The sequence below is a fragment of the Carettochelys insculpta genome, chromosome 3 (assembly GCF_033958435.1).
Source record: "Carettochelys insculpta isolate YL-2023 chromosome 3, ASM3395843v1, whole genome shotgun sequence".
Classification (NCBI taxonomy): Eukaryota; Metazoa; Chordata; order Testudines; family Carettochelyidae; genus Carettochelys; species Carettochelys insculpta.
In genome coordinates, this window is record NC_134139.1 from 200,479,089 (window position 1) to 200,502,936 (window position 23,848).

Consider the following 23,848-nt stretch of genomic DNA (forward strand, 5'->3'; position numbering starts at 1 on the left):
TTGGTACAGGTTTACTCTAGGTCAGTGTTTCTCAACCAGGGGTATGTGTACCCTTGGGGGTACACCAAGGTCTTCCAGGGGACACATCAACTCATCTAGAGATTTGCCTCATTTTACAACAAGCTACATAAAAGCCACTAGTAAAGTCAGTACAATCTAAAACTTCATTCAGATAATGATTTGTTTCTACTGCTTCATATGCCTCATGCTGAAATATAAGTACAATAATTATTTTCCAATTTATTGCTTTGATAATAGGGTGGTAGAAAGTCAGCAAGTTTTCAGAAGTTGTCATCTGTGAGACGTTTGCTGATTTTTGTAAGCTGTTTTGAAGTGAGGTGTAACTTGGTGGTAAGCAAAACAAATGTGACCCCTGCAAAGCGTACAGTCATCTGGAAATGTTGAATGGCACTTGTTTGAAGACCTCAGATTACCTTAGGACCATGTTTCTCAACCAGTGATATGCAGACCCCTAAAGGATATTCAAGAGAAGTGGGAGGGGGGTACTTATAATTTTTAAAGGAATACTTTATTTAAAAAAAGTTTGAGAATCATTGCTTTAGATCAGTGGTTCTGAACATAGGGTCTGTGGACTGGGAACATACTGCAGGAGGTCCATGGAAAAAAACAAAGGAAAAAATGATCACAGAAAAAGGTGGTAAATAAATTGCAAAGTTACAATGCATTATTTTTCAATTAAATATCTTCCAATAATGTTATTAATTGCTGTCCAAAAAATCTATGTTTTTGTTTCCTTTTCATTTACTGAAGTATACAGAGCAGCTTGAACTGGCTTTGATGAGGGTCCACGAACAGGTTCGGTGGGGTGGGGGGGATTGGGAGTCTGCAAATGTTTTGGGGAGGTAATTAGGGGTCCTCACTAGTGAAAAGATTGGGAACCACTGCTCTCGATTGATGTCACAGTACAGAATGAATTCTCCCAGAAACTAAGGGCAATTACAAACTCCTCTGCCTTACACTCCCACTACAAGTTACCTTTCTTCTGCCTGCATTCTAATACGAACACAGACCAACACTTAACATACGAAGAAAAGAAATACTCCATTGCACCGGCCCACTAGGAGGCCCAGGCCATTTCCAGCCCTGAGGCCCCTGGCCATAGTAAACATAAAAAATGAGACATGAAAATAAAATAAGACGCCAGACAAAGAGTAAAACATAATTGCTCAGCCTTTTTCTCTGCAATTGCACCAATTATTGAGGGATGTGCCTAAAAACAAGTTGCAAAACTTATCAAATGCCCAAAAATTAACAAATGTCTAAATCTGAGGCCCCCTTTGAGTTTGAGGCCAAGGCCAAATGGCCCTTCTACCTCCTCCCGCCACCTCACAATTGGCCCTGCCACTGCACAGCAGCTCTCTCCCATGACTAACAACTGCCCTGAGTGGTTATGTCTCTTAATGCCCTGTTGCAGTGGTTCCCAGCCTAGTCAGTAACACGGCACTCTTCAATGGGACAAACAGTTCCACAGCACACCCACTTTTTCAGCAGAATCCTTTGCTCATAAATGCCACATTTACTTACATTTACTATGGTTATGGTCTTACTACAGAGGTTTGCAATGGTGTAGTGCATATAACAAGCTAAACAAGGATCAAATGCATTCATATTTCAACTCCACCACAGAATACATCGTCTTAGACGGTGAGCACAGACATATTTGCAAACTCTGCTCAATGCCATGCTAGGGATGTTGAGTAAATGAGTAAGCACTGAAAGCAGCTCCCCTTCTCGCCAGCCTGTGGGAACCAGGACAAGGCATTTAACCCATGTCCCAGCTCCAACAAGCTCCTGCTATCCTTCCCTACTTCTTGTCACAGCAGAGAGTGGGAGTGGGCTCCCCACAGCTCACTCGCGCTGGGAAGCAGCATTTCAGCTGTGAGATCCTGCAGGGTCAGCATTTCCCCTCAGGGTAGCTTTGCAAAGAGCCACGGGGGGTGAGGAGGGGTGTGAAATTGACAAAATTTCAGGGCACAGCTGGACAGTTCTCCCTGGTGTGCTGTGACAAAACCACTGCCTTACTGGATGGCATTCACGCACTAGTGACCGGTGTGGTATAGGAACATGAACAGGACAGAACAGAAGCTGACTTGGCCGAAACTGGGTGACGCACCCGAGTATGTTTGCTCTTGTTCAAGACATTGCTCCTCCGCTTCTTCAAATGTGGGTCTGGCCTGGTAACATGTCCCTCATTTACACATTACGCACCTTGTTCTCTCTCACCAGGCTTTTCAACAGTATCTCTACAAGTGACCCTGGGCTGTGCTCGGCAGCCTTTCACCTGAAGGACCAGTCACATGCAACACGAGACCCTGAAACGTGATCCCCAGCTACACACCTAAAGGACAGTTGCTCACACTGGAAAAATGTCTCTGTAATTTGCTCCGATTGGCAGCCTCAGCTGAGGAAGGTGAAAAGAACGAGACAGAGCAGTGTGCCCAGCCCCTTTATTTCCCCCATGAACATACTTGGGATCCAAAGAGCACAATGGAACTTGCATTCTGTCCCTTGCAATGTTAGAACCCATCTATGCAGGTGAACCAGCTGCAGCAGGGGGCTGCAGATGCTACAAAAGGCTGGATCATATCTGCGTCAACAGGACTGTGCAGATTGGGAAACTGTAGCACATGGGGGAGCCTTTATTTTTGGTGGCCTCAAGCCACCATAAGACACCTAGAATCATAGAATCATAGAAGAGTAGGACTGGAAGGGACCTCGAGAGGCCATCGAGTCGAGCCCCCTGCCCTCATGGCAGGACCAAGCATTTTCTAGACCATCCCTGAAAGCCATCTCTCTAACCTCTTCTTAAATAGTTCCAGTGATGGAGATTCTACCACCTCCCTTGGCAACTCGTTCCAGTGTTTGATCACCCTGACAGTTAGGAACTTTTTCCTAATGTCCAACCTGAACCTCCCCTGCTGCAATTTCAGTCCATTGCCTCTTGTTCTATCCTCAGAGGCAAGGAAGAACAAGTTCCCTCCCTCTGCCTTATGATACCCTTTTAAATACCTAGGAACATAGAGCTGGGCAATTACATATTAATGCAGCTAGGACTCCATCCTCTGTTTGAAGTTCCTCCTGTCGATGACCCCCTTATGGATTACTAAAGGCATGTCTACTTGACTTAACCCTTTGTTCTCCAGATGGCACATAGGTCATCTACAAGTCTCCTCCACTTTACTCTGTATCGGGACAAAACTTCTAGCTGACTCCAGGAGTGACCCAGTTGTTGTCCTTCAGTCTCAGTAGATCTCCACATTGTCCAAGGTCTTCCACTTTTGCATTTTCCTTGGAGGTTCCACTGGAGAACTTGACAGCCTATGCTGGCTGGATGATGGTTTTCTGAGAGTGTGGTCTAGCCATCCCCACCTTCTTCTCTTGATTTGAACATCAAGTGGTTCTTGTCCTGCTCTGTTCCTAAGCTCCTCATTTGTGACCCAGTCTTGCCATATGATGCGAAGGATGCTCCTCAGTCATCTGTATAAAACCTAAAGACGGCAGTGTAATAAAAACCTGGACCAATGAGTGTCAGCCCCAGTCACTTTCCTCAGCCCCAAGGGTCTCAGAGCCCATGTACCAGCCAAAATATCTACACTGCAAGTCTTAGCTCCTAAGCCTGAGTCATTTGACCTGGGCCAGACACAGCCGTGTCATGGGGTCTTTTATTGAAGTGTTGACATACTTTTTGTAGGCACCTTCCTCTTTACGTTTCTTGACTCCATTTTACCATCTTTTACTTAGGGTAACCATCTGTCCCATTTGGGGTAGGACAGCCCTGTATTTCAGGTGCCAGAAAGGCATCCGACTTATTTTTTAAAGGGGGCTAATTGCCCCGTATTTGGCCTCCCACCGGCTGACCTTTTCCCTCAGCAGCGTGCGCAGGCGCAGCTGCCGGCTGGAGAGCACGTGGAGAGCTTACGTTCTCTCAGGCCACAGGAAGAGAGAGCCAGCAGAGGGCCCCCCAAAGATAGGGTAGGTTGGTGTTCCTCTTCCTGGCCCCCTGCACACTTGGGAAAGTGGAGGAGCACCCGCAGCTGCCTCCTGCTTCCTGGCTCCCAGAGGCTCAGTGGAGCCGTGAGGGGTTGCCCCCACCATAACTCCCTGTCCCATATTTGGGACAGGGAGATATGGTCGCCCTACATTTACTCCATCTCATTTCTCCTGTGTCCCTGCAGCATCAACGGGCCCCATCCAAGACGCTCCGGTGGGTGCTGTGAAAACGGGTAGTCAGGGACTGCCTGTGCCCTGAAGGGTGTTCAATTCAAAAAGACAAAGCAAAGGCAGCATTAACATCCCTGTTTTACAGATGGGGAAACGGAGGTACAGAGAGGTTAAATGATTTACCTACTGTTCTACAAGCAATTTGTAGCAGAGCCAGGAATTAAAGTGAGGCCTCATGCACAGCCTAGAGCAAGGATGCGCGAAGTGGGGGGCACGCCCCCTTGAAGGAGTGTAAAATTTCATAAGGGGGGGGGCACAGTGCGATAGGCCTCCACTGCCTCCCTCCTCCTCTGCAGCCTCTGCCATTGCCAAGGGAGCAGAGCATGTCACTTTGGGGAGACCACAGCTCACTTCAGGACATGTTGGGGGTGGGGGGCTGTAAACTGCAGAGATGAAAAGTGGGGCCCAATGTAAAAGGTTAGCTCAGCCCTGGCCTAGAGTACTCTAACCCCCTCCTCTCCCATTTAGCCCAGCTAGTTTTGGCTCTGCTCAGGCCCGCACCACAATAATCTGGCAAGAAGATGCTCCAGGTGACCCTTCTGACAACACCAAATAGCCTGCAAAATAGTCTCAGTCAGCAGCAAGCACAGGAGACCAATTAGAAATGACTATTAGAAGCAAATTAGGACTATTTAAAGAAGGTTGTTGAATGCACTGCTCAAGAAAATTCTCCAGGTTGGATTAGAAATTCTATAGAGCAGTATTCGTTTAAGTTTTTGACACCACGGAACACTCAACAACATTTTTACGCAGAACACCTACAAAAAATTTCTTCAAAAAAAAATTGTTGTCAGACCAAAAATGAACACCAAAGAGCAACATATACAGCAAAACCAAAATTAAGTAATTTAATCAAGTATTCTAGCAATGAAATATTATAACATTGTGTCTGGTTTTAATAACAGAAAATATATGCCATCAAGCGTCAGACACTCACAGTACATCTGAGAGTTGTTCACGGAACACCTGTATTCTGCAGAACATAGTTTTAAAGACTACTCTAGAGCATCATTCTCTGTTCAATTCTGGAAAGCATTTCCTTGGTGGAAAAAAATCTTCTGAGCTAACCCCTCTACCTTGTTCTGCAGATCCCTGAGTAGTTCTGCTGAAAAAACTTGGATTTGACTCCAACCCCAACTCTGCACATTTTGAATTGCACCTCTCACTAGCCTTTCATTGCCAGACTCAAATTTCGACCTCATCCCTATTTCTCATAACACTGATCCAGCCCAGAAGGACAAACTCCGTAACCATGCGGAGGACCTTGTTCTCATTTGCCACCTCCTGTCATTGTCTGTGGCAAGACTGTTGTGCATTTGTTTCCTGCGTTTAATATGAAATTCCTTTTGTTCTATGTGTTTTTATTTTAAATTCCATCAATGCAGCTTTCCCCCTCTATCTCTGTTACCCATGTCTAACGGGGGAACAGGTGGGACAGCTGAACCCTTTGAATGAAAGGAAAGCACAGTTCCTTTTCCCTCGCCCTGTTCTCGCAGTCTGCCACTGCTGTCAATGACCTTCAAGTCCCAGGGGACTGTGGATTTGTACATATTAGTCACATAAAAGAAGGAGCTCGCAGCAGGCTGCTTCTGGTCTTCACCCCAAGACAAGGGAAATAACTAGTCATCCTATTCCTGAGGACAGAAATGAAGTGACATTTTGTCACACATGCTGAGTTCCCTTAAGTGTGCTGGGGCCTGAAAAAAAAAAGAAAACCACACTAAACATGTCCGTGCAAGGAAAGATTTCAAACATCCACTGAACAGAGTCCAGTATTGTCTGTCTTTTATTCTGTAAAATCTTTAAGGCGGGTTTCATTTCACCCTGGGTCAAATCCTAGAACTGGATGATTTAATGATCCCCTTTGATCTTCAAAATCTACAAAACCTCCATGCCCCCAGGAGAGTGAAGAATACTTGTATGCACTGAATAAGTTCCCAGATGAAACTGCATTAAGATGGAGCTCCAGTTGAGTGTGGATCAGAAACCAAAGGCAAAATATGCCAGTCTCCCCAAAACAAGCATTATATACCAAGGAGATTCAGAAGTAAGGTCACACATCACACATCTATACTTGTGACAGCATGTATGCAAAGACAATGATTTTACAGCCGTAGATGACAAACCATGTTTAAGTAGAGGCATGTCAGAACCCTAAGGTATCTTCCCTATTCTCCTCTTTATGGGCCCGAGCCCATATCTATTTTCAGTGGAGCCAACAGGCTCCACAGGCTCATGGGCGGGGAGGGGCAGCTCCACACTCCTGGAAGGGGCAGGACTGAGCGCAGAAAGGGTGGGACCGAGGGCAGGCCTCAGCGCTGCCCAGAGCCCACCACACTAGTCCCTGCCCCCTCTCCCCAGCCCTTCGCAGGCCACATGCACTCCAACCTCAATTTAAAGGTCCCAGGGCTCCAGCCACTGCTACAATAGAGGCTGCAGCCAGAGCCATGGGTCCCTTTTGTATCTGCGGGCTCCAGGACAACGTCCTCCTTTCCTTTCCCCGTCAGCTCTCCTGATCCTGATAAGGAAGAGACAGGAAGGAAAGAAGATTCCTTTCCCCATTATCTCCCCTTGCCAGAGCTTTTCACTCTCATTTGTAGTTATACTCATAAATGACTGTTGATATAACTTGCTTTTTCACTGTGGTGTGTACCTACAACCCACCACATGGGTAGACAGGCCTAAAAGAAATCCAGTTACATGAAAGCATAGAAATGAAATGAAGACACCCAAATAACCTTAACTCTGCCCTTCAATGACACCATGCAATAACCGTACAGTTATGATTAATGCATAAGATGATTTGAGGTCCCAGATTAAATTGAACAGATTTCAAAGGCACATTAGATATCCACTTTCCCTCACATTGTGGTACTACTGAGGAAGGATGACGACTTGTGGAGGCAAAAATTTATCTCTAAGCAACTTTTGGAGGTCTGAGGCTTTCTATGTGTTCAGACACAGAACTATGCAGAAACAATTTGATGGTATCCTTCCCTAGCAATGCATGTTATTTAATGGCTTCTTCACCATCTTTGCCTTTCCTTTTGCTAGTCATTACCATGGCCTATGTAACTGTCAACATTATTTATTGCTTCTAAGTAAAAAAAAATAGAAATTATACAAAGAGACATGAGAAAGTAAAACTAGAAGCAAATGAGATAAAATTTTAAATAGGAGATTTGAATCCAAATATCAGGGGAAACTTTCACACGGTGAGCGAGCCTTCCCAGAGAAGCCACTGAAACTCCATTATTGCTTCATATCTAAATGGCACCTACCACTGTAGAACAGTGTAGAGACCAATGGACACAGTTCCATACAGAGGAGGTTCATCGCAAGTCTTCAGCTTTCATTCATGGGATAAATGTCACGTTGGCCAAAAACAGAGATTGAACCAAAGATCTCCTCAGTGGTTTGATCATTAGCTTGCTAAACTCAGGGTTGTGAGTTCAGTATTTGAGGAGACCTTTTAGGGACCTGGGGTGGGTAGATTAAAAAAAAAAATCCATCAGGGATGGTGACAGGTCCTGCTGGGCAGTCAGGGGACTGGACTCAATGACCTCTGAAGGTACCTTCCAATTCTATGAAATAAGTACGTAAGATGGAAATTTCTAAGGCATAGTATGTATTCTGCTAAGACCCCCCCCATTCCTATTCTAAGTATGGAATAGACCTATAAACCCATAACCCAGAAATCCCAGTTAGCATGAGTGGAAGGTTACCCCCTCTTGGGCCCCCTCCATTTTACCCACAAGACCCAGGGAAAGTCTCCTAACTCAGACAGGGCCTGGGAGTTTGGAGGGAGAGATAGCTGCCCCGGCAAACACATTCCAAGGAGAGGCCTTGTGTGTAAGAATTGAGATATGGCTTCCTCCCATCCACTATCCCAGGCTGGTACTTAAAAAACAAATGTGCAAGTGTTATATGCTATTACTGTCTCTTGCTTTAATCTTCTAGATGATGCACCCATGGATATGCCCAGGTGAAGACGCCATCATGACTCCTGCAGACACATCATTACTCCAATTAAGCACATAGTTGTCATTAGATGTCTGCTTTGTTTAATCACCTTGATAAGGAAAGCCACATGTACTAGAGATAATGTGTTCTGTAAGCTAGGGGAGAGACACTATGTAACCTTTTTAGATTATTGGTGTATTATGCTCATTTCGTCTTCCTGCTAGAACCTATCCAAGCTTGGAAAACACCCATTCCGTTGCTTGCCCTCACCCATCAGCCTCCTATATAATCAATTGTTACCTATTGTCGGGCAGTGTTTACTGAGCCTAACAAGCAAAGTGACACTCCACCAGCGCTGTACATAATAAACCCTCCTGCTTGCTTCATACACAGTGTCCAGACTTTGTTCCAACAGGTAAAAAGCAAATCTCCACGGCTAAAAGTCTCTAACTGGAGCTAAAGAACCAACTTCACTACCTAGGAAGTAGAACAGCTGTATGTCCTCTGCAGATTAGGAACAGACAGAGGGATAGGTAATATACATCATCCAGTGGGTTATATTTGTATAGGCAGTTGTGCAGCATGGATGACTTCATAATGTTCTCTTTCATTCTTTAGCCTGTTGTTTTAGGGGCGATGCCTGTTACTTGCATGACTAGGCAAGTATTATCACCAGGCACAGTTGGTAGGATAAAAGCAATGCTGAGAATAGCTGCATACACAGAATCCGCAGCTGTGTAGGGCACACAAAAATTTGGAGCACCACTGGGTCTTAATGTCCACCTATCAGTTCCGGTTCCTGTTTTGTGGCTGCGGCAGCCTGGTGAGTCTTTGTCCGGAGAGGAGCTAATTAACTTGAAAGTGAAATTGCTTCTTGCAGGACTATTAGCAGAACATCAACTGTGTGAAAGATTCCTAATTTTTTTCAGGAAAAAATGTGCTTCTGAAAGCATGGTTTCCTTTCGAATGAACCCCGTCTACACTGCTGTTTTAGCTTTTGAAAGCAGCAGTTCCAGAAGCAAGATCCCACGCAATTTTGCAAATGAAATGCAAGATTTGTAAATCTGCCCTTCATTTGCATTTCCGATTGGCAGCATCTGCATTCCCCTTCCTAAAGGGGAATGTAGCGTAGCCATAGCTATCAGGTATGTCTACACAGCAGCCTGATTTCATAAAGAGAAGTTACTCACTTACGTAGTAACGATGGTTCTTCGAGATGTGTCCCCGTGGATACTCTACATCAGGTGTCAGGCTCACCCTGGCACCGCAGTTTGGAGATTTTCAAGCTGTAGTTAGTCGGACCACGCATGTGCAGGAGCATGCTGGGCGCTTTGCGTGCTTTTAGTCACCTGCGCGATCTGGTCCAAGCCAGTTCCTCAAAATTCACCCCAGGAGCATCTGAAAACCAAAGTAGAAACTCCGAAGCAGGGAGGAATGGGTGCATAGTGGAGCACCCATGGGGACATATCTTGAAGAACCATCATTACTACCCAAGTGAGTAACCTCTCTTCTTTGAGTGGTCCCCATAGGTGCTCCACATCAGGTGACTACACAGCAATGACCCAAAACACGGAGGTGGAACTGGAGTTGTGTTGCTTGCCATGGAAAGCACTGCTGCTAGCAGGCGCGTGTCCTTCTCCATGTGACAATGTATCACATAATGTTTAGCGAATGTGTCATAGGACAACCATATTGCTGCTCTGCAAATGTCCTTCAAGGAGACTCCTCTGCAAAAGGCTGTCAAAGCCGCCATTGCCCTGGTAAAATGAGCTTTGGGTGAGCTAATAAGGTGATTTTACATAATGAGTACATGTCTTAATACAATATGGGATGATATTTGAGATCCTTTATGATGATAGCCCTTCATCCTTCAATCTCTGTGCAAGGGATATGCATAATCTGTCCGTTTTGTGGAAAGATTTTATTCTGTCTATATAAAAGGCGAAATCCCTCCTCACATCAAGTGCATGGTGCCTTATTTCCCTGTCTGACGCATGTGGCTTAGGATAGAAGGATGGTAATATTATTGGCTCCTTTGTATGAAATTCCGAGGAGACCTTGAGAAGGAACGCAGGATGTAAACGTAATATCACCGTGTCCTTAGAGAAAGTTGTATAAGTTGGAATCGCCATTACAGCGGCCAGCTTGCTGACTGTATGGACCAATGTGATAGCTAGCAGAAACCCCGTCTTCAAGGTAAGTAAATGAAGTGAAATGGTGGCTAGAGGCTTGAAAGCTGGTCTAGGCAGCATGTCCAGCACCAGGTCCAAGCTCCATGGCAGCAAAATTGGCTTCTGAGGAGGGTATAAGTTTACGAGGCCTTATAGGAACCAGGTTGTGATAGGATAAGTGAAAACCATTGACCCTTCTATAGTATGTATGAAAGCCAATATGGTGGACCTTTAAGGATGGTACAGCGAGTCCTCCTTGTTTAAGGTACAGAAGATAATCTAGAATTGTAGGTATGGGTGCCTCTAGAGGGTGTCGTTGCCTGGAGGAGCACCAGGAGGTAGACATAAGCCTTTTGTGTGGAAATTCGTCTGCAACATATCAGTACTTCTTCAACCTGCTCAGAGCATCGGTTCTCTGAGGCTCTGAACCAAGAATCAACCGTGCCATAAGATTTAATGTTTGTGGTTGAAAGTGAGTCAGAGCCCCTCGATTCTGTGTGAGGAGGTCTGGAATGATAGGGAGAGGGCAAAATGAGGGCAAAACGACATTCATTGTAGCAGTGGGAACCAGTGTTGATGGTCCCACACAGGGGATATGAATATGAGGTTGGCCCCCTCTTGCCTTGCCTTTTCCAGGACTTTGTGAATAAGTACTGGTGGGGGAAAGGTGTAACATAAGGGTTCTTTCTATGATATGAGAAAAGTGTCTTCAAGCGAGCCTATGCCAGGATCCTCTCTAGAGTAAAAGCTAAGGCATTTGCTGTTGTTGCAGGTTGCAGATAGGTCTATTTGATGAAAACCCCAACTCTGGAAGAAGTGGCGAAGTGTATCATGACAGATCTCCCACTTGTGGTCTGGTGCAAATTGTCTGATCAGCAGGTCTGACGTGACATTGCTGATACCCGGTAAGTATGAGGCTCTCGGGATTATGTCATTTGCAGTGCACCATTTCCATAGATGAACAGTCACAGCACACAGCCTGCAAGACCTGGCTCTGCCTTGTCGATTGATATAGTACATCGTGGTAATGTTGTCAGTATTGATGCCAACCACTGTGCCCTGTATACATGGTAGGAAGTGCTTGCATGTGTTGAACACAGCTCTTAGTTCCTGCATGTTTATATGTAGGGCCATCCTGTTGTGACCACCGTCCTTGCACTGATTTTCCCCCCATGTGTGCTCCCCAGGCTATACTGGAAGCATCTGTCATTATAAAAACAGAAGTCTGGGGCTGGTGAAAGGGAACCCTGCTAGTAGGTTTTTGGGGTTCATCCACCACTGCAAGGATTTTAGAACCTCTGTGGTTGGTGACACCCTCTTCTGAATGGTGTGTTTCATTGGCGCATAGCTAGCCAATGCTGGAGACAGTGAATTTGGAGATATGCACATTTGCTAGAACTGGAAGGGACCTCAGGAGGTCATCTAGTCCAGTCCCCTGTCCCCTTAGCAGGACCAAGCACCATCCCTGATATCTATTTGCCCCAATCCCTAAATGGCCTCCTCAAGGATTAAGCTCACAACCCTAGGTTTAGCAGGCCAATGCTCAAACCACAGCGCTATCCCTGCCCCCACAGTTTGGTGTTTTGTACCACAGATGTGGTGGCAGCCATGGGGCCCAGAAGCTGGAGGCAAGTTATCACCTGTATTGTACGACTGTGTATCAGAAGTTGTATTAGTGATTGAATGGCATGAAAATGAGGAGCAGGTAAGTCCACTCTCATTGTGGTGGACTCGAGACAGGCCCCTATAAATTCTATGTCTTGTGTGGGTTCGGTGGTTGACTTCTGCAAATTGAAAAGGCCCCAGAGACTGAAATGTCTTTGTGGTGATGCTCATCATACGAAGGAGATCCACGCCTGAGCTACCTTTCAAATAGCAATCATCTAGGTATGGAAAGATGAAGACATGTAGGTAGTGTAGGTAAGCCGACACTACCTAGAGCATCTTTGTGAAAACTCTGAGCTCTGATGACAGGCCAAAGAGCAGGACTTTGTACAGAAAATTATCAATGCCTAGTGTGAAACAGAGAAAGGATCTGTGGGCAGGGTGAATAGTTATTTGGAAGTATGCATCCTGTAGGTCAAGGGCTGCAAACCAATCCCCATCATCCAGTGCTGTAACTATAAAAGTAAGGGTGACCATCTTGGAATGCTGTTTGCAAGGATAACAGTTGAGAGCCCATAAGTCTACGATTGTCCTCCACCCCCACATTTTCTCCTCTGTGAGGAAGTAACGAGAATAGAATCCTTCTCCCCTTGAACTTGTCTGGTACCCTCTCCACAGCTCCTATGGGCTGATAGAATGGGCTGAGGCGATGGTGAAACAGATGAGGGGATGGCTGTTTGCACTGGACAATGAGTGTGGTGTTGCAGTCCTCAAGATAGTAGTCAAACCTGCTGCCTCATCGTTTGTGGCACAGGGTTACAGCCTTGTGGATTACGCCACCTTGGCAGTCTCTGTTGCTGTTGACATCCCAGGTCACAGCCAGATTGACGACATTCTGGCCTCTGGGGCTGGTAATTTCAGTGACATTGATATGGGTAATACCTCTTCCTCCTAGATGGGGGGGTTTGCATATCCAGCATTCTTAGAGTAGCTCTCGAGTCTTTACTGGAGCGTAAGATCATATCTGTAGACTCAGCAAACAATTTTGACTTATCAAATGGGCAGTCTTCTACCTTTGTGTGCGATTCTTTGGGGACACCAGACATTTGTAATCAGGAGACTCACCTCTTTATAACTGCAGTAGCAGTTGATCTTGCAGCTGTGTCTGCAACATCTAGAGTAATTTGGACTCCCGTTCGTGAGGCAGTATATCCTTCCTGGGCTATTGATTTTAAAATGGGTTTCTTATCATCAGGGAGATATTCCATTAGGGACATCAGTTTCATATAATTATTGACGTTATAGTTGGAAAGGTGTGTGGCATAATTAGCCATATGTAATAACAAGGTGGAAGATGAGTACACCTTTCCTCTGAATAGGTCAAGTCTCTTAGCTTCCTTGTCAGACACCATAGATTTATATTGCAGTGTCTTCGACTTCTGTTGCGAGGACTCCACCACAAGAGAGTTCGGGAGGGGATGACTGAGCAAAAATTCCATGCCCTTTGAGGGAACAAAATACTTTTTGTCTGCTCTCTTATTGGTTGGTGGGATGGTGGTGGGGGTCTGTCAAATATTGTCAGCAGCCTCTATAATAGACTCATCTAATGGAATGGCTATCTTGGATGATGTCAGGGGCTTTAGGTTCTTAAGAAGCCTGTGCTGTTTTTCCTGTACCTCCGCGACCTATATGTCCTTTGTCTGAGCGACCCTCTTAAAGATCTCCTGAAATTGTCTAATGTCATCAGGAGAGAATATGTCGCCCAGGACAACTGCCTCATCTGGGGATGACGAAGAAGCATCTGTTTGATAGGCCTCTGTCTGTTCTTCCACAATTTCTTCTGGCTGGTCCTCTATGAGTTCTGGAGGAGTGGTGAGCACTGCCTCCAAATGTTCTCTTGAAGAGGAGAATCAGTGTGTCTTTGGAGGTGGAGATGTAGAATGTCTATGCAGGATGTGATTCTGGAGATCTGTCCCTGGATCTATGAGAATAATGTCCCTGATGACAGTCTTTGTGATGATATGAGCACAGGTAATAGTAAAAGTGTGATCCTGGTGAGAAGGATTGGGATCTCGAATGCCACCTATAGGTATGGTGATGGAAGGAGTAAGGTAAGTAGAACTGTCTCAATGACTGAGGAGAAGATGGAGATATCTGATGGGAATATTCATGGGATTAGCGTGGTTGCTGTAAAGTAGGCAACGGAGGTGTGAGCCAAGGAGATGGAGGTCTGAGGAAGGGAGATGGAGGTCTAAGATATGGAGGCATCAGAGACCATTCTGGTATAATTGGTTATGGGCAAGAATTAGGAGATTGTAGCAATGACTTGATAACCAAGTCAGGAGAAGGACTACAGTGGCATGTTTTGGTTTGCACCTTCCTAGCTTGTTGAACTGCGTGACTGTCAGAAGCCAAAGTGTACAGGGCCAATGGAACCGGTGCCAATACAGCTGGCACCATACCCGGTACTGTAGGCCTTGGTGCTGAAGCTGTCAGTGCTGTCCTCAGTTCTGATGTTTTCAGTGCAGGTTCCATAAGTACCGAGGTCTTTGGTCTCATGGGCCTGTGCCCCAGATGTTCCAGTGCCAACGTTTTTCTCGGTACCAGGCATGATCGTTTTGCTGCTGAATTTTCTGGAGCCAGACATTTCAAGACATGTGAATTCCTCACTTCAGAGGCGTGTCTGTGCACCTGGAGTATAGCTGCTGACTTCTGCTCCTCAGGATGTTTGTCCCTTTAGATGTAGAGAGATCACAGCTTTCAGTCTCACTCATCCTGCTCATAGCTAACACCAGCAAGGATCAAGTAGGAGTTGATGTCTTTTTCTTATGTCCTGAACAAGCCAATGAAGCTGCTTTGCCCTTCTGAGGTAGTGACGAATCCTCAGGGGGCGTCAGCTCAGAGGTCGTAGGCTGAAGGGTCTTATCAAAGAGAATCATCTTTAGCCTCATTCCTCTATCGTTTCTGGTCCTTAGAGCAGTGGGGACATTTCTGAGGCATGTGGGCCTCCCCAGGGAGTGGATACATTTGTTGTGGCCATCAGAGGCCAGCATGGTTTTACAGCATGGATCACACTTTTTAAAACCTGCCACAGGCATTTTCTCATTCTCTCTTTTTTATTTAAATGAATAAACAGCATTTAACAGTAGTTAACAATAGTAAACAGCAGTTAAAAGGTCTATAAGGACAACTCCTAAGTAACTCTTAAATAACTTAACTCATTATCAAAACAAAAAAGCAGTCCAGTAGCACTTTAAAGACTAACGAAATAATTTATTAGGGTGATGAGATTTTGCGGGACAGACCCATGTCTTCAGACCACAGCCATACCAGAACAGGCTCAATATTTAAGGCAAAGAGAACAAAAATAGTAATCAAGGTTGACAAATCAGAAAAACATTATCAAGGTGAGCAAATCAGATTTTCTGATTTGTCAACCTTGATTCCTGTTTTTGGTTCTCTTTGCCTTAAATATTGAGTCTGTTCTGGTATGGCTATGGTCTGAAGAAGTGGGTCTGTCCCGCGAAATCTCATCACCTAATAAATTATTTTGTTCGTCTTTAAAGTGCTACTGGACTGCTTTTTTGTTTTGATAGTATATAGACTAGCACGGCTTTCTCTCTGTTACGATTCAACTCGTTATGTAACATCTCCTTTCTCTACCCTTGTATCTTTCTCCCTTCTTCCCTCTTATTTTTTTTAAACTATGTACATTAAAATTCTTAAAAATGTTGAAAAAGGTAAAAGATAAACTATTAACAGGCAAATTTAACTTCTCTTTCAGATGTGCGTTGGAGCACAAGTGAAGCCCTTCTGCAGCAGCTGGTGGTTGAGAGGAACTGGCTTGAACCAGATCATGCATGTGACTAAAAGCACACTAAGGGCACATCGCGCTCCTGTACATGTGCGGTCCACCTAACTATGGCTTGAAAAATCTCTCAACTGCGGCGCCAGGGCAAGATGGACACCTGAAGTAGAACACCCACAGGGACCACTTGAAGAAGAATAAGCTATTCCAGAAGTTCTATTCCGAAATAATACTGCTCCACACAAAAATGCATTTCAAGATAGCACTTAGCTATATCAAAATATAGCATCTACACACAGAGTCTATTTTGAAATAGAGCTATTGGATTATGTTAAAATAGGATCTATTCTCTGTATTAATGGCACCTATTCCATGACAGTATGTCAAAATGGGCACTATTCCTGGTAGAATGAGGTTTACCTATTTTGAAATAAGCCAACCGCTATTTCAAAATTATTTCAAAATAGCAATTGCCTCATGTAGATGCTAAGATAGTTGTTTCAAAATAACAGCTGTTATTTCAAAATAATTTTGCTGCGTAGACATACCCTTAGAGCCCAGAAAAGGGCCCTAGTTACTGGACCGCACTGCCTCTGATGCATGAGAAGTCTGATCAATAATGATGATAGACACTGCACAGTAGTGCTTGGATTTGAAGAGCTTTGTACCATTAACCTGTATTCAGACAAAACCAAAGTGAGGTTCAAAAGCCTATTCCTGACCCTGAAGAGAGACACGCTGAAAACACAGCTCTACAATTCCCTTTTTTGACGGGAGCTGGGGGGATGTTCAATATGAACAATTTCTTCTTGTGGCTTCCACTGCCATTTGAATGCAGTAGGGAAATAAATAATTAAATGTGCCACTTTTGCTTCTCTGACTCTGTCCACCTGTTTCTTTTTGACCCTCCTGTGGGATCCAGGCACTCAAAAAGCTGCATCCCTGGCCCTTTTGCTCCTGCCTCAACAACAGCTGTATAAACCTCAAGGGCAACAGCTGGGTGGGTGTGAGGTACAGGCAGCCACACCATTGTCTCAGGCTACAGAGCAAAGATTCAAAGCCACCAGTATGCAACTGGGGACAGATTATTGGAGAAAAAGCCCTACAAAGTGTTAAGTTCTTATCCTTCTCCCCATTTTAAACTGCAGGACCATGGATACAACTCAATTAGGTTGCAAAGCTCAGAGACCCAAGGCCTTTCCCCTCTGGTCTGCTAATCTGGCCATGCTCTGTACTTACAGACTCAATCCCCAACTCAGCTCCACGCTGTGCCTCTAGCTTTCCAGTTCCCAACCTTTTCGAGACGGCGACCCATTTTGACAATTCAGTAAGACGTTGTGACCCAAGGCAATTCAAAACTGAGCCAGAGGGAGAGAGAGGAGAGGTTCTCCCCTGGGAATTTTTTTTTTAATAAATCTCACTTTTCCCACCCCCAGACTTAAACCCCTCACAGCCCCCAAAGCACCCCCCCACCTACCTGACACGAGTGCCGCTCCTGCCCCCATCTGCTCCTTCACCAGTCCACTGCTGCCTCCTCTGTGCAGCTCCCCACAGCCCTCCTACTCCCTTCCCCCACCTGCAGCACAGGCAGTTCCCTGCCCTGCCGCACTGAAATGGGACTCAATTTAATTGGTTTAAGGGCAGGAACCCTCCTGTGGGCTGTTAAACCAATTAAATTGAATTCCATTTCAGAGCAGCAGGGCAGAGACTGGGAGCCAGAGGAGTGAGCCGCAGCAGCAGTGGGAGCTGCAAATGGCTCCTGAAAGAGCCATGTGCAGCTTGGAGCCTCCCAGATGGCAGCCCTTAGAAAATCTAATCGCAACTCATGTTTGGGTCCCGACCCATAGGTTGGGAATCCCTGCTCTAGCTGTGAATCCCTTTCCTCAGTCCTGGCTGTTTGCAGGCTTTCTGGTGAATGAAGGCTGGGCACTCCACCCAGCCTAGTGAGCATGAAGAAGAGAGCTGCACTCAAGTTCTGCATAAAATGTATTGTTCCGCATCTTGCCAGAAAGGTGGCTTTCCAGACTTTCCACCCCGGGGTGAACCCTAGAACTGTGACCCACACTTCTTAGCCTGATAATGGCCCAGACCTTCGCAGAAAGAGTTCCTGTAGCGTGCACATGATAGATCAGCTTTTGTAACATGCATATTTGGTTCTAATGATCCAGAACTGACATAAAATCAGGTTAGTCATGAACTTACTGAAGAAAAGAGATTCAAACCCTTACCACAAGCCAGCTCCATAGCTTGCAATGGGAACAGCCACTGCCCTGAAAGATGCTCTGCTAGTCCTCCCTGGATTACTCCTCTTCCTCAAAGAGGGGTGTTGCTTTGTGTAGCACTGTGAGAGAAGCAAGCAGTGTTCCCAGTAAGTGGGGTGCTTGGGCAGCCACCCAGGAGAGATTCAGGTGCCATCTGGTGGAGTAGCAGAGCACCCACAGTGGCTTGTGTTTCTACTGGTGGTTCACATCCACACCTGCCTTAGTGCACATGACCAAATTTATTCTGCCCTTGGATGGAAAAAAATAAAGGGACCATTGGAGGCAATCCACAGTGGCAGAAACCTGTCCCCTCCCCTCTCATTCTGTAGTAGTTTAACCCAAGCTTGCCACACCAGGATCTAGTGTTTACAGCAAGGGGGCTCTGTCCTGGACAGTAGCTATAAGGAGAGCCCCCCGGGATTTAGTGGAGAGCAATGTTTGTCACAGGGACAGCTCTGAAACTTTTGTTATCCTGATCCACCAAGGGAAGCAGGAAGAGGATTCCCTTAACAGCACTCTTCTGTGTCACATCTTTAGTGCACTGACCTTTGCGTGGCCTCTGGAGGGTTCCTTCACTTCTCTGTGCCTCAAAATCCCCATCTGCAAAACAGCATAGCTGCGTCTACTCGTGCACGCTACTTCGAAGTAGCGGCACCAACTTCGAAATAGAGCCCGTCGCGTCTACACGCGTCGGGCGCTATTTCGAAGTTAACTTCGACGTTAGGCGGCGAGACGTCGAAGTCGCTAACCTCATGAGGAGATAGGAATAGCGCCCTACTTCGACGTTCAACGTCGAAGTAGGGACCGTGTAGACGATCCGCGCCCCGCAACGTCGAAATTGCTGGGTCCTCCATGGCGGCCATCAGCTGGGGGGTTGAGAGATGCTCTCTCTCCAGCCCCTGCGGGGCTCTATGGTCACCGTGGGCAGCAGCCCTTAGCCCAGGGCTTCTGGCTGCTTCTGCGGCAGCTGGGGATCTATGCTGCAGGCACAGGGTCTGCAACCAGTTGTCAGCTCTGTGTATCTTGTGTTGTTTAGTGCAACTGTGTCTGGGAGGGGCCCTTTAAGGGAGCGGCTTGCTGTTGAGTCCGCCCTGTGACCCTGTCTGCAGCTGTGCCTGGCATCCCTATTTCGATGTGTGCTACTTTGACGTGTAGACGTTCCCTCGCTGCGCCTATTTCGATGTTGGGCTGAGCAACGTCGAAGTTGAACATCGACGTTGCCGGCCCTGGAGGACGTGTAGACGTTATTCATCGAAATAGACTATTTCGATGTCGCAACATAGAAATAAGCTATTTCGATGTTGGCTGCACGTGTAGACGTAGCCCATGAGTCACATCTGTCTAGACAGATACAGCAATAAAGCCTGAAGCCAACAGGAAGGATGGGCCAATGGTTAGGGTAGTCACTTAGGTGGGAAAAGACCCTGGGCCTCTGCACGTCTCAGCTGCAATGCCCTATTGTGAGGTAGGGGATGTCAAGCCTTCATCCTGGGGGCCATATAAGTCCCTTAGATAGATTACTAATTACTTTGCTACAATTATCCCACCCTTGAGAAGCCACAATCCCAGTTGATGTCTTTGTAACTTTTTCTTTAAAAGTATTCCTCATGACCAGGCTGTTCATGTGCTTTGTTGCCTCGTCCCAAGACAGCAAGGAAGGAACTGGGAATGTTCTGAGGCACCAAAGCATAACAATTCAACTCTGGAGGGTGAAGAAAGATGCCTTGTGTTGCTCCTTGGTGATCCCATTGCATAATGGTGAGTATTCTACACAGGAAACAGTGCAGGGCACTTTGACTGGGATGACCTATCAGGACCAGGGAGAGGATTCACTGATTACCTGAGACAATGGGTTGGGAGTATCTCAGTGTTATGAATCTTCTTTATTTCAATTAGCAGTAAGTGGGCTGGGTGGATCCTGACCCAGATGCTATCAAGAATCATCATCCACTAACTCCTAGTAGCTATTGTTACATCAATATACCATCAGCCAACACCCACCACACAGCCAATAAAGCCAAAACTCCTATGGATATCTCTGGAAGCTGATCTGAATATTGGACCCCTCTCTGCCAAATTATTAACTTTAGGCTCAGATGTGTATCCAATCATATGCACAGGAGTTTCTGAGCTGTTCTCAGGGGATTTCTGCTTTTTTTCCCCACCCCTTAGCACCCAAAGGTGCTGTTGTTAGTAACTGTGCAAGGAATTCTGGGATTTGTAGTTCTCCTTGGTGGCATCACCAGCAGGGAATGAAGTGTGCCATCTCTTCTCCCTCCCCTGGCCACCTCGTACAGAGCCACAGACAGCCACCTCGGCAGCTCATCCTGGCAAGGCCCATCCTTATTGGAGGTCAGCAGCCAGTCCTCGCAGGCTTCAAAATTACCCAGGAGAGCATGCTGGAAAGCAACTGAAGCCTTGAAGCGGCAGGAGAAGTCTCACCTGGGAACTTAATTGCAGCCGCTGAAGTAGGTCAGTTGGGCAAGCATTAGACTGAAGAGCTAGAGGTCCATTGTTCATTGCTGGGGTTCAGTAGCAGCCTTTGAGGGTGCAGGGTGGGATTGCTCAGTGGTTTGTACGCTGATCCCCTAGACCTAGGGTTGTGAGGTCAGTCTCTGAGAAGGCCATTTAGGGACCTGTGGCAAATAGGTTTTAATAAAAAAGTCCGTCAGTGATGGTCATAGGTCCTACTGTGAGTGCAGGGGACCGGACCTGATGATCTCTCCAGTTCTGTTAGGTCAGTATATCCCCATGTATTATTTTAATTTGTTCTCCTGGACCTTAGTTCCTGTTTTTCAGGCTCAGACGTATGTTTTTCTGCTCAACTCCCCGGTCAGACCTCTCCCACTTCTACTTCCCTTTCTCCTGTAGGTAGCGTATTAAGGCAAACAGAGCAATAATTTCAGGCACGATCAGCTGTTGCAGGCGTCCTATCCTAACCTGACTCCCAGAATTTGTAACTCCCGACAACTGCTGCCCCTATCCCTGCAAATATGCAAGCAGGTGCCGAGCACCATGGATTTGAATGTTCCAAATCACTTTTTCTCCTTTATGGTAAATTAAGGGACAGTCAAAGGTGGAGAATTTCCATTATACCCCAAACCCTCTGAACCACTGCAACAGTGCCTAGAGAACAGATTCTACCCCTCTGAGAATTCCCCTGCCCAAGAAGAACTCCTAGCTGGAGCTGGGTGGGCCATGGGTCACCTTCCTGCTGGTGCAGGGGATGTGGCAGAGCTAAACTTTTCTATGCCAATCTGCTACTGACATAAGTGTATCACTGGCATAAACAAGAGCAGCCCTGGGATTTGTCTGACTGACCCCAGGGCTGGGCCAGTGTAGGATGACTGTAGCTGGCTCCCGGACAGCACCTCTCACTCCCTTGCACCACGCAGAGCTCAGACGGTGGGTGGGGGGGCGGAAATCAAGGCAAAGGTGTTCTGGGGAAAGGGAGAAGTGGTGCTTAGTTTGTGATCAAAGAGGCGGCAGGACTCAAGCAAGTTATTTATTTACTTACTTTCAAAGCTGTTGCAGCTAGTGTACAAGGTTGGGGCTGAGCACAGCCAACGGTAGAGATACCAGGGCTGAGCCCTAGCAGACCTGGGAGCAAATTAGCACTGGGAGACTCTGCGTAGGAAAAAACAGCAATCATAGAATCCTAGGGCTGGAAGGGACCTAAGGAGGTCATGGAGTCCACCCCTCTGCCCAAAGCAGGACCAACCCTAACTAAATCATCCCAGCCAGGACTTTAGAGATTCCTCCACCTGTCTAGGTAACACATTCCAGCGCTTCACCACTCTCCTGGTGAGATGCCAGACAGAGACTGAGGGCTGGGGAGAGGAAAATGAGGTGAGAATTACATGGAGATGTTTTGTGAAGAGACTGATTCAGCATTGCTCAGCGCAGAAAAGCCACACATACTCTTAGGAGGAAGAACTATTTCTTCCAGGTTAACAGCCTATAGAGCCGGAGTTCTCAGCCTCTCTGAGGTGCCCCCAACATGCTGTAAAAATTCCATGGCCCACCTGTGCCACAGTAACTGGTTTTCTGAACATAAAAGCCAGAGCCAGTGTCAGGAGCTGGCAATCCAGGCAATTGTGTGGGGCCCCTATACAAAGGTCCCTCTGACTTTTTTCAATCCATGTGTGGAAAAAATTTTGTTATGTGCACCAAAGCACATGCAGTGGTGCACCAATAAAACACAAGCTGCCGGCTGTGGATGCCTGTGAACACTCTGTTAATCAGTGAGGAGGCATCAGAATTACCCCTGAGTGGCCACCCAAGAGCTCAGCTTGCTGAGTAACACTGACCCTATGAAGCTACATTGCTCAGGCTTTGGCTTCAGCCCAACTTGGCCAGGCTCAGGGCCCCTGTCTTCAGCTCTACGTGATGGGGCTTCAGTTTTCTGTCCTTGACCCCAACGAGACTAGTGCTGGCCTTGCTTGGCAGACCACTTGTAACCTGATTGTAGCCCCCCCAACCCCAGAATCCCTGGTTGAGAACTGCTGCTATAGAATGCTGCATAATAAAAATTGAATCTGAATGAATATCTGCAGAGCCACTGTCTTCCCAAGATGCTCTGTGACAAATGTATAAATTATAGTAACTGCTTCCCCCTCACTGAAATGAAGCCAAGGCTGGGATGGAACAAATCAGCTACTTAACAGCTCACAGTAACATTATACAACCAGCCCCAACAGGAGGTGAAGAATAACACTCTATGCAGTTAAAACTACAAGGGAAGAGAGGTAGGCAGAGTAGAATTATGCTAACTGGAATGTGACTGGCATATTGGGACCAACAACTGCTCTCTCAGGAAAGATACCTTGGGGTTTTGAATGGTCATGACCTGGATATTATACCTCCTCCAAAATTTAAGCATCCCATTGGGGAATCAGGAATTGCAGCATCTATATTTTCCTTTCGAGGTTTCCCATTTAGTTATACATCTATCTTAATGCTTCTTAGTTGTCACAAAGTAGCAGGATCATAGCAGATGAAGTGACAACTGCAGACTAAGCTGGTGCTCATTTATCAGCCAAATAAAGTTGTTCTGACTTTATCTTTTTATCACACTTTAAAATGTAATGTGACTGCTTTTCAGTCTCTCAGGCTCTATTCTACTTTTTTCATCCCAATCCATCTGTTTTATGCCTCCCAATGAGCTGTAATATTTATAAATGCTTTCATAATCAAATGCACGCTGTCAAGCATCTATTTAATCAACAAAGAGCTGATACAATTCATAAGGCAAACTTTCATCATGGACAGTAAAGCACAAACCCTAGAACCAACACAGAAGCAATTAACTTCACACACCCTCCCCACCCAAGAGACACGGTTTAGTTGAACTATTAAATTCATTAGACAAAAGGCATTGTTAGTTATACTTTGACATTGTTAGTCATACTTTGCCTTTTATACTGAATTATACTATCAGATTTACAGATGGTGCTTTTCTTCATTAATACCAGAGCTGGCCAAATACTTGTTCAGAGAATTCGTAAACAAACCAGTTGGAAAATGTTGTCATTCATCAAAATCAATCATTCCAAGATTAGTATTCAACTTGGACCATGGTGGGGGATTGGCTCAATTTACACCAAAAGAATCTTGGACTGTTGCAAACCCTTTAAATACATCTGGTCCAAGTTTGGTATGGTCTGGGAATTATGTATGTCTGCAGGAGGAAATTCAGTAGCTTTGTTTGCTTTCAGCTAAGATTCGCTGAATATTTTCTCCCAAAACTGTTTTCCAGGTAGATAAAGTTTTTCACAAAAAACAGTGTCTGCTTTTCA

At 45.9% G+C, this 23,848-nt stretch overlaps 1 protein-coding gene across 1 annotated transcript in view; it reads left to right on the forward strand.

Annotated features, from left to right (window-relative positions):
- The first annotated feature begins 13,921 nt into the window (after positions 1 to 13,921).
- LOC142010742 (interleukin-17F-like) overlaps positions 13,922 to 23,848 on the forward strand; it is a 60,987-nt gene continuing 51,060 nt past the window's right edge. Inside the window, exon 1 of the mRNA XM_074989156.1 lies at positions 13,922 to 14,070. Coding sequence (XP_074845257.1) covers positions 13,922 to 14,070 — 149 coding nt within the window. The remainder of the gene's footprint in view (positions 14,071 to 23,848) is intronic.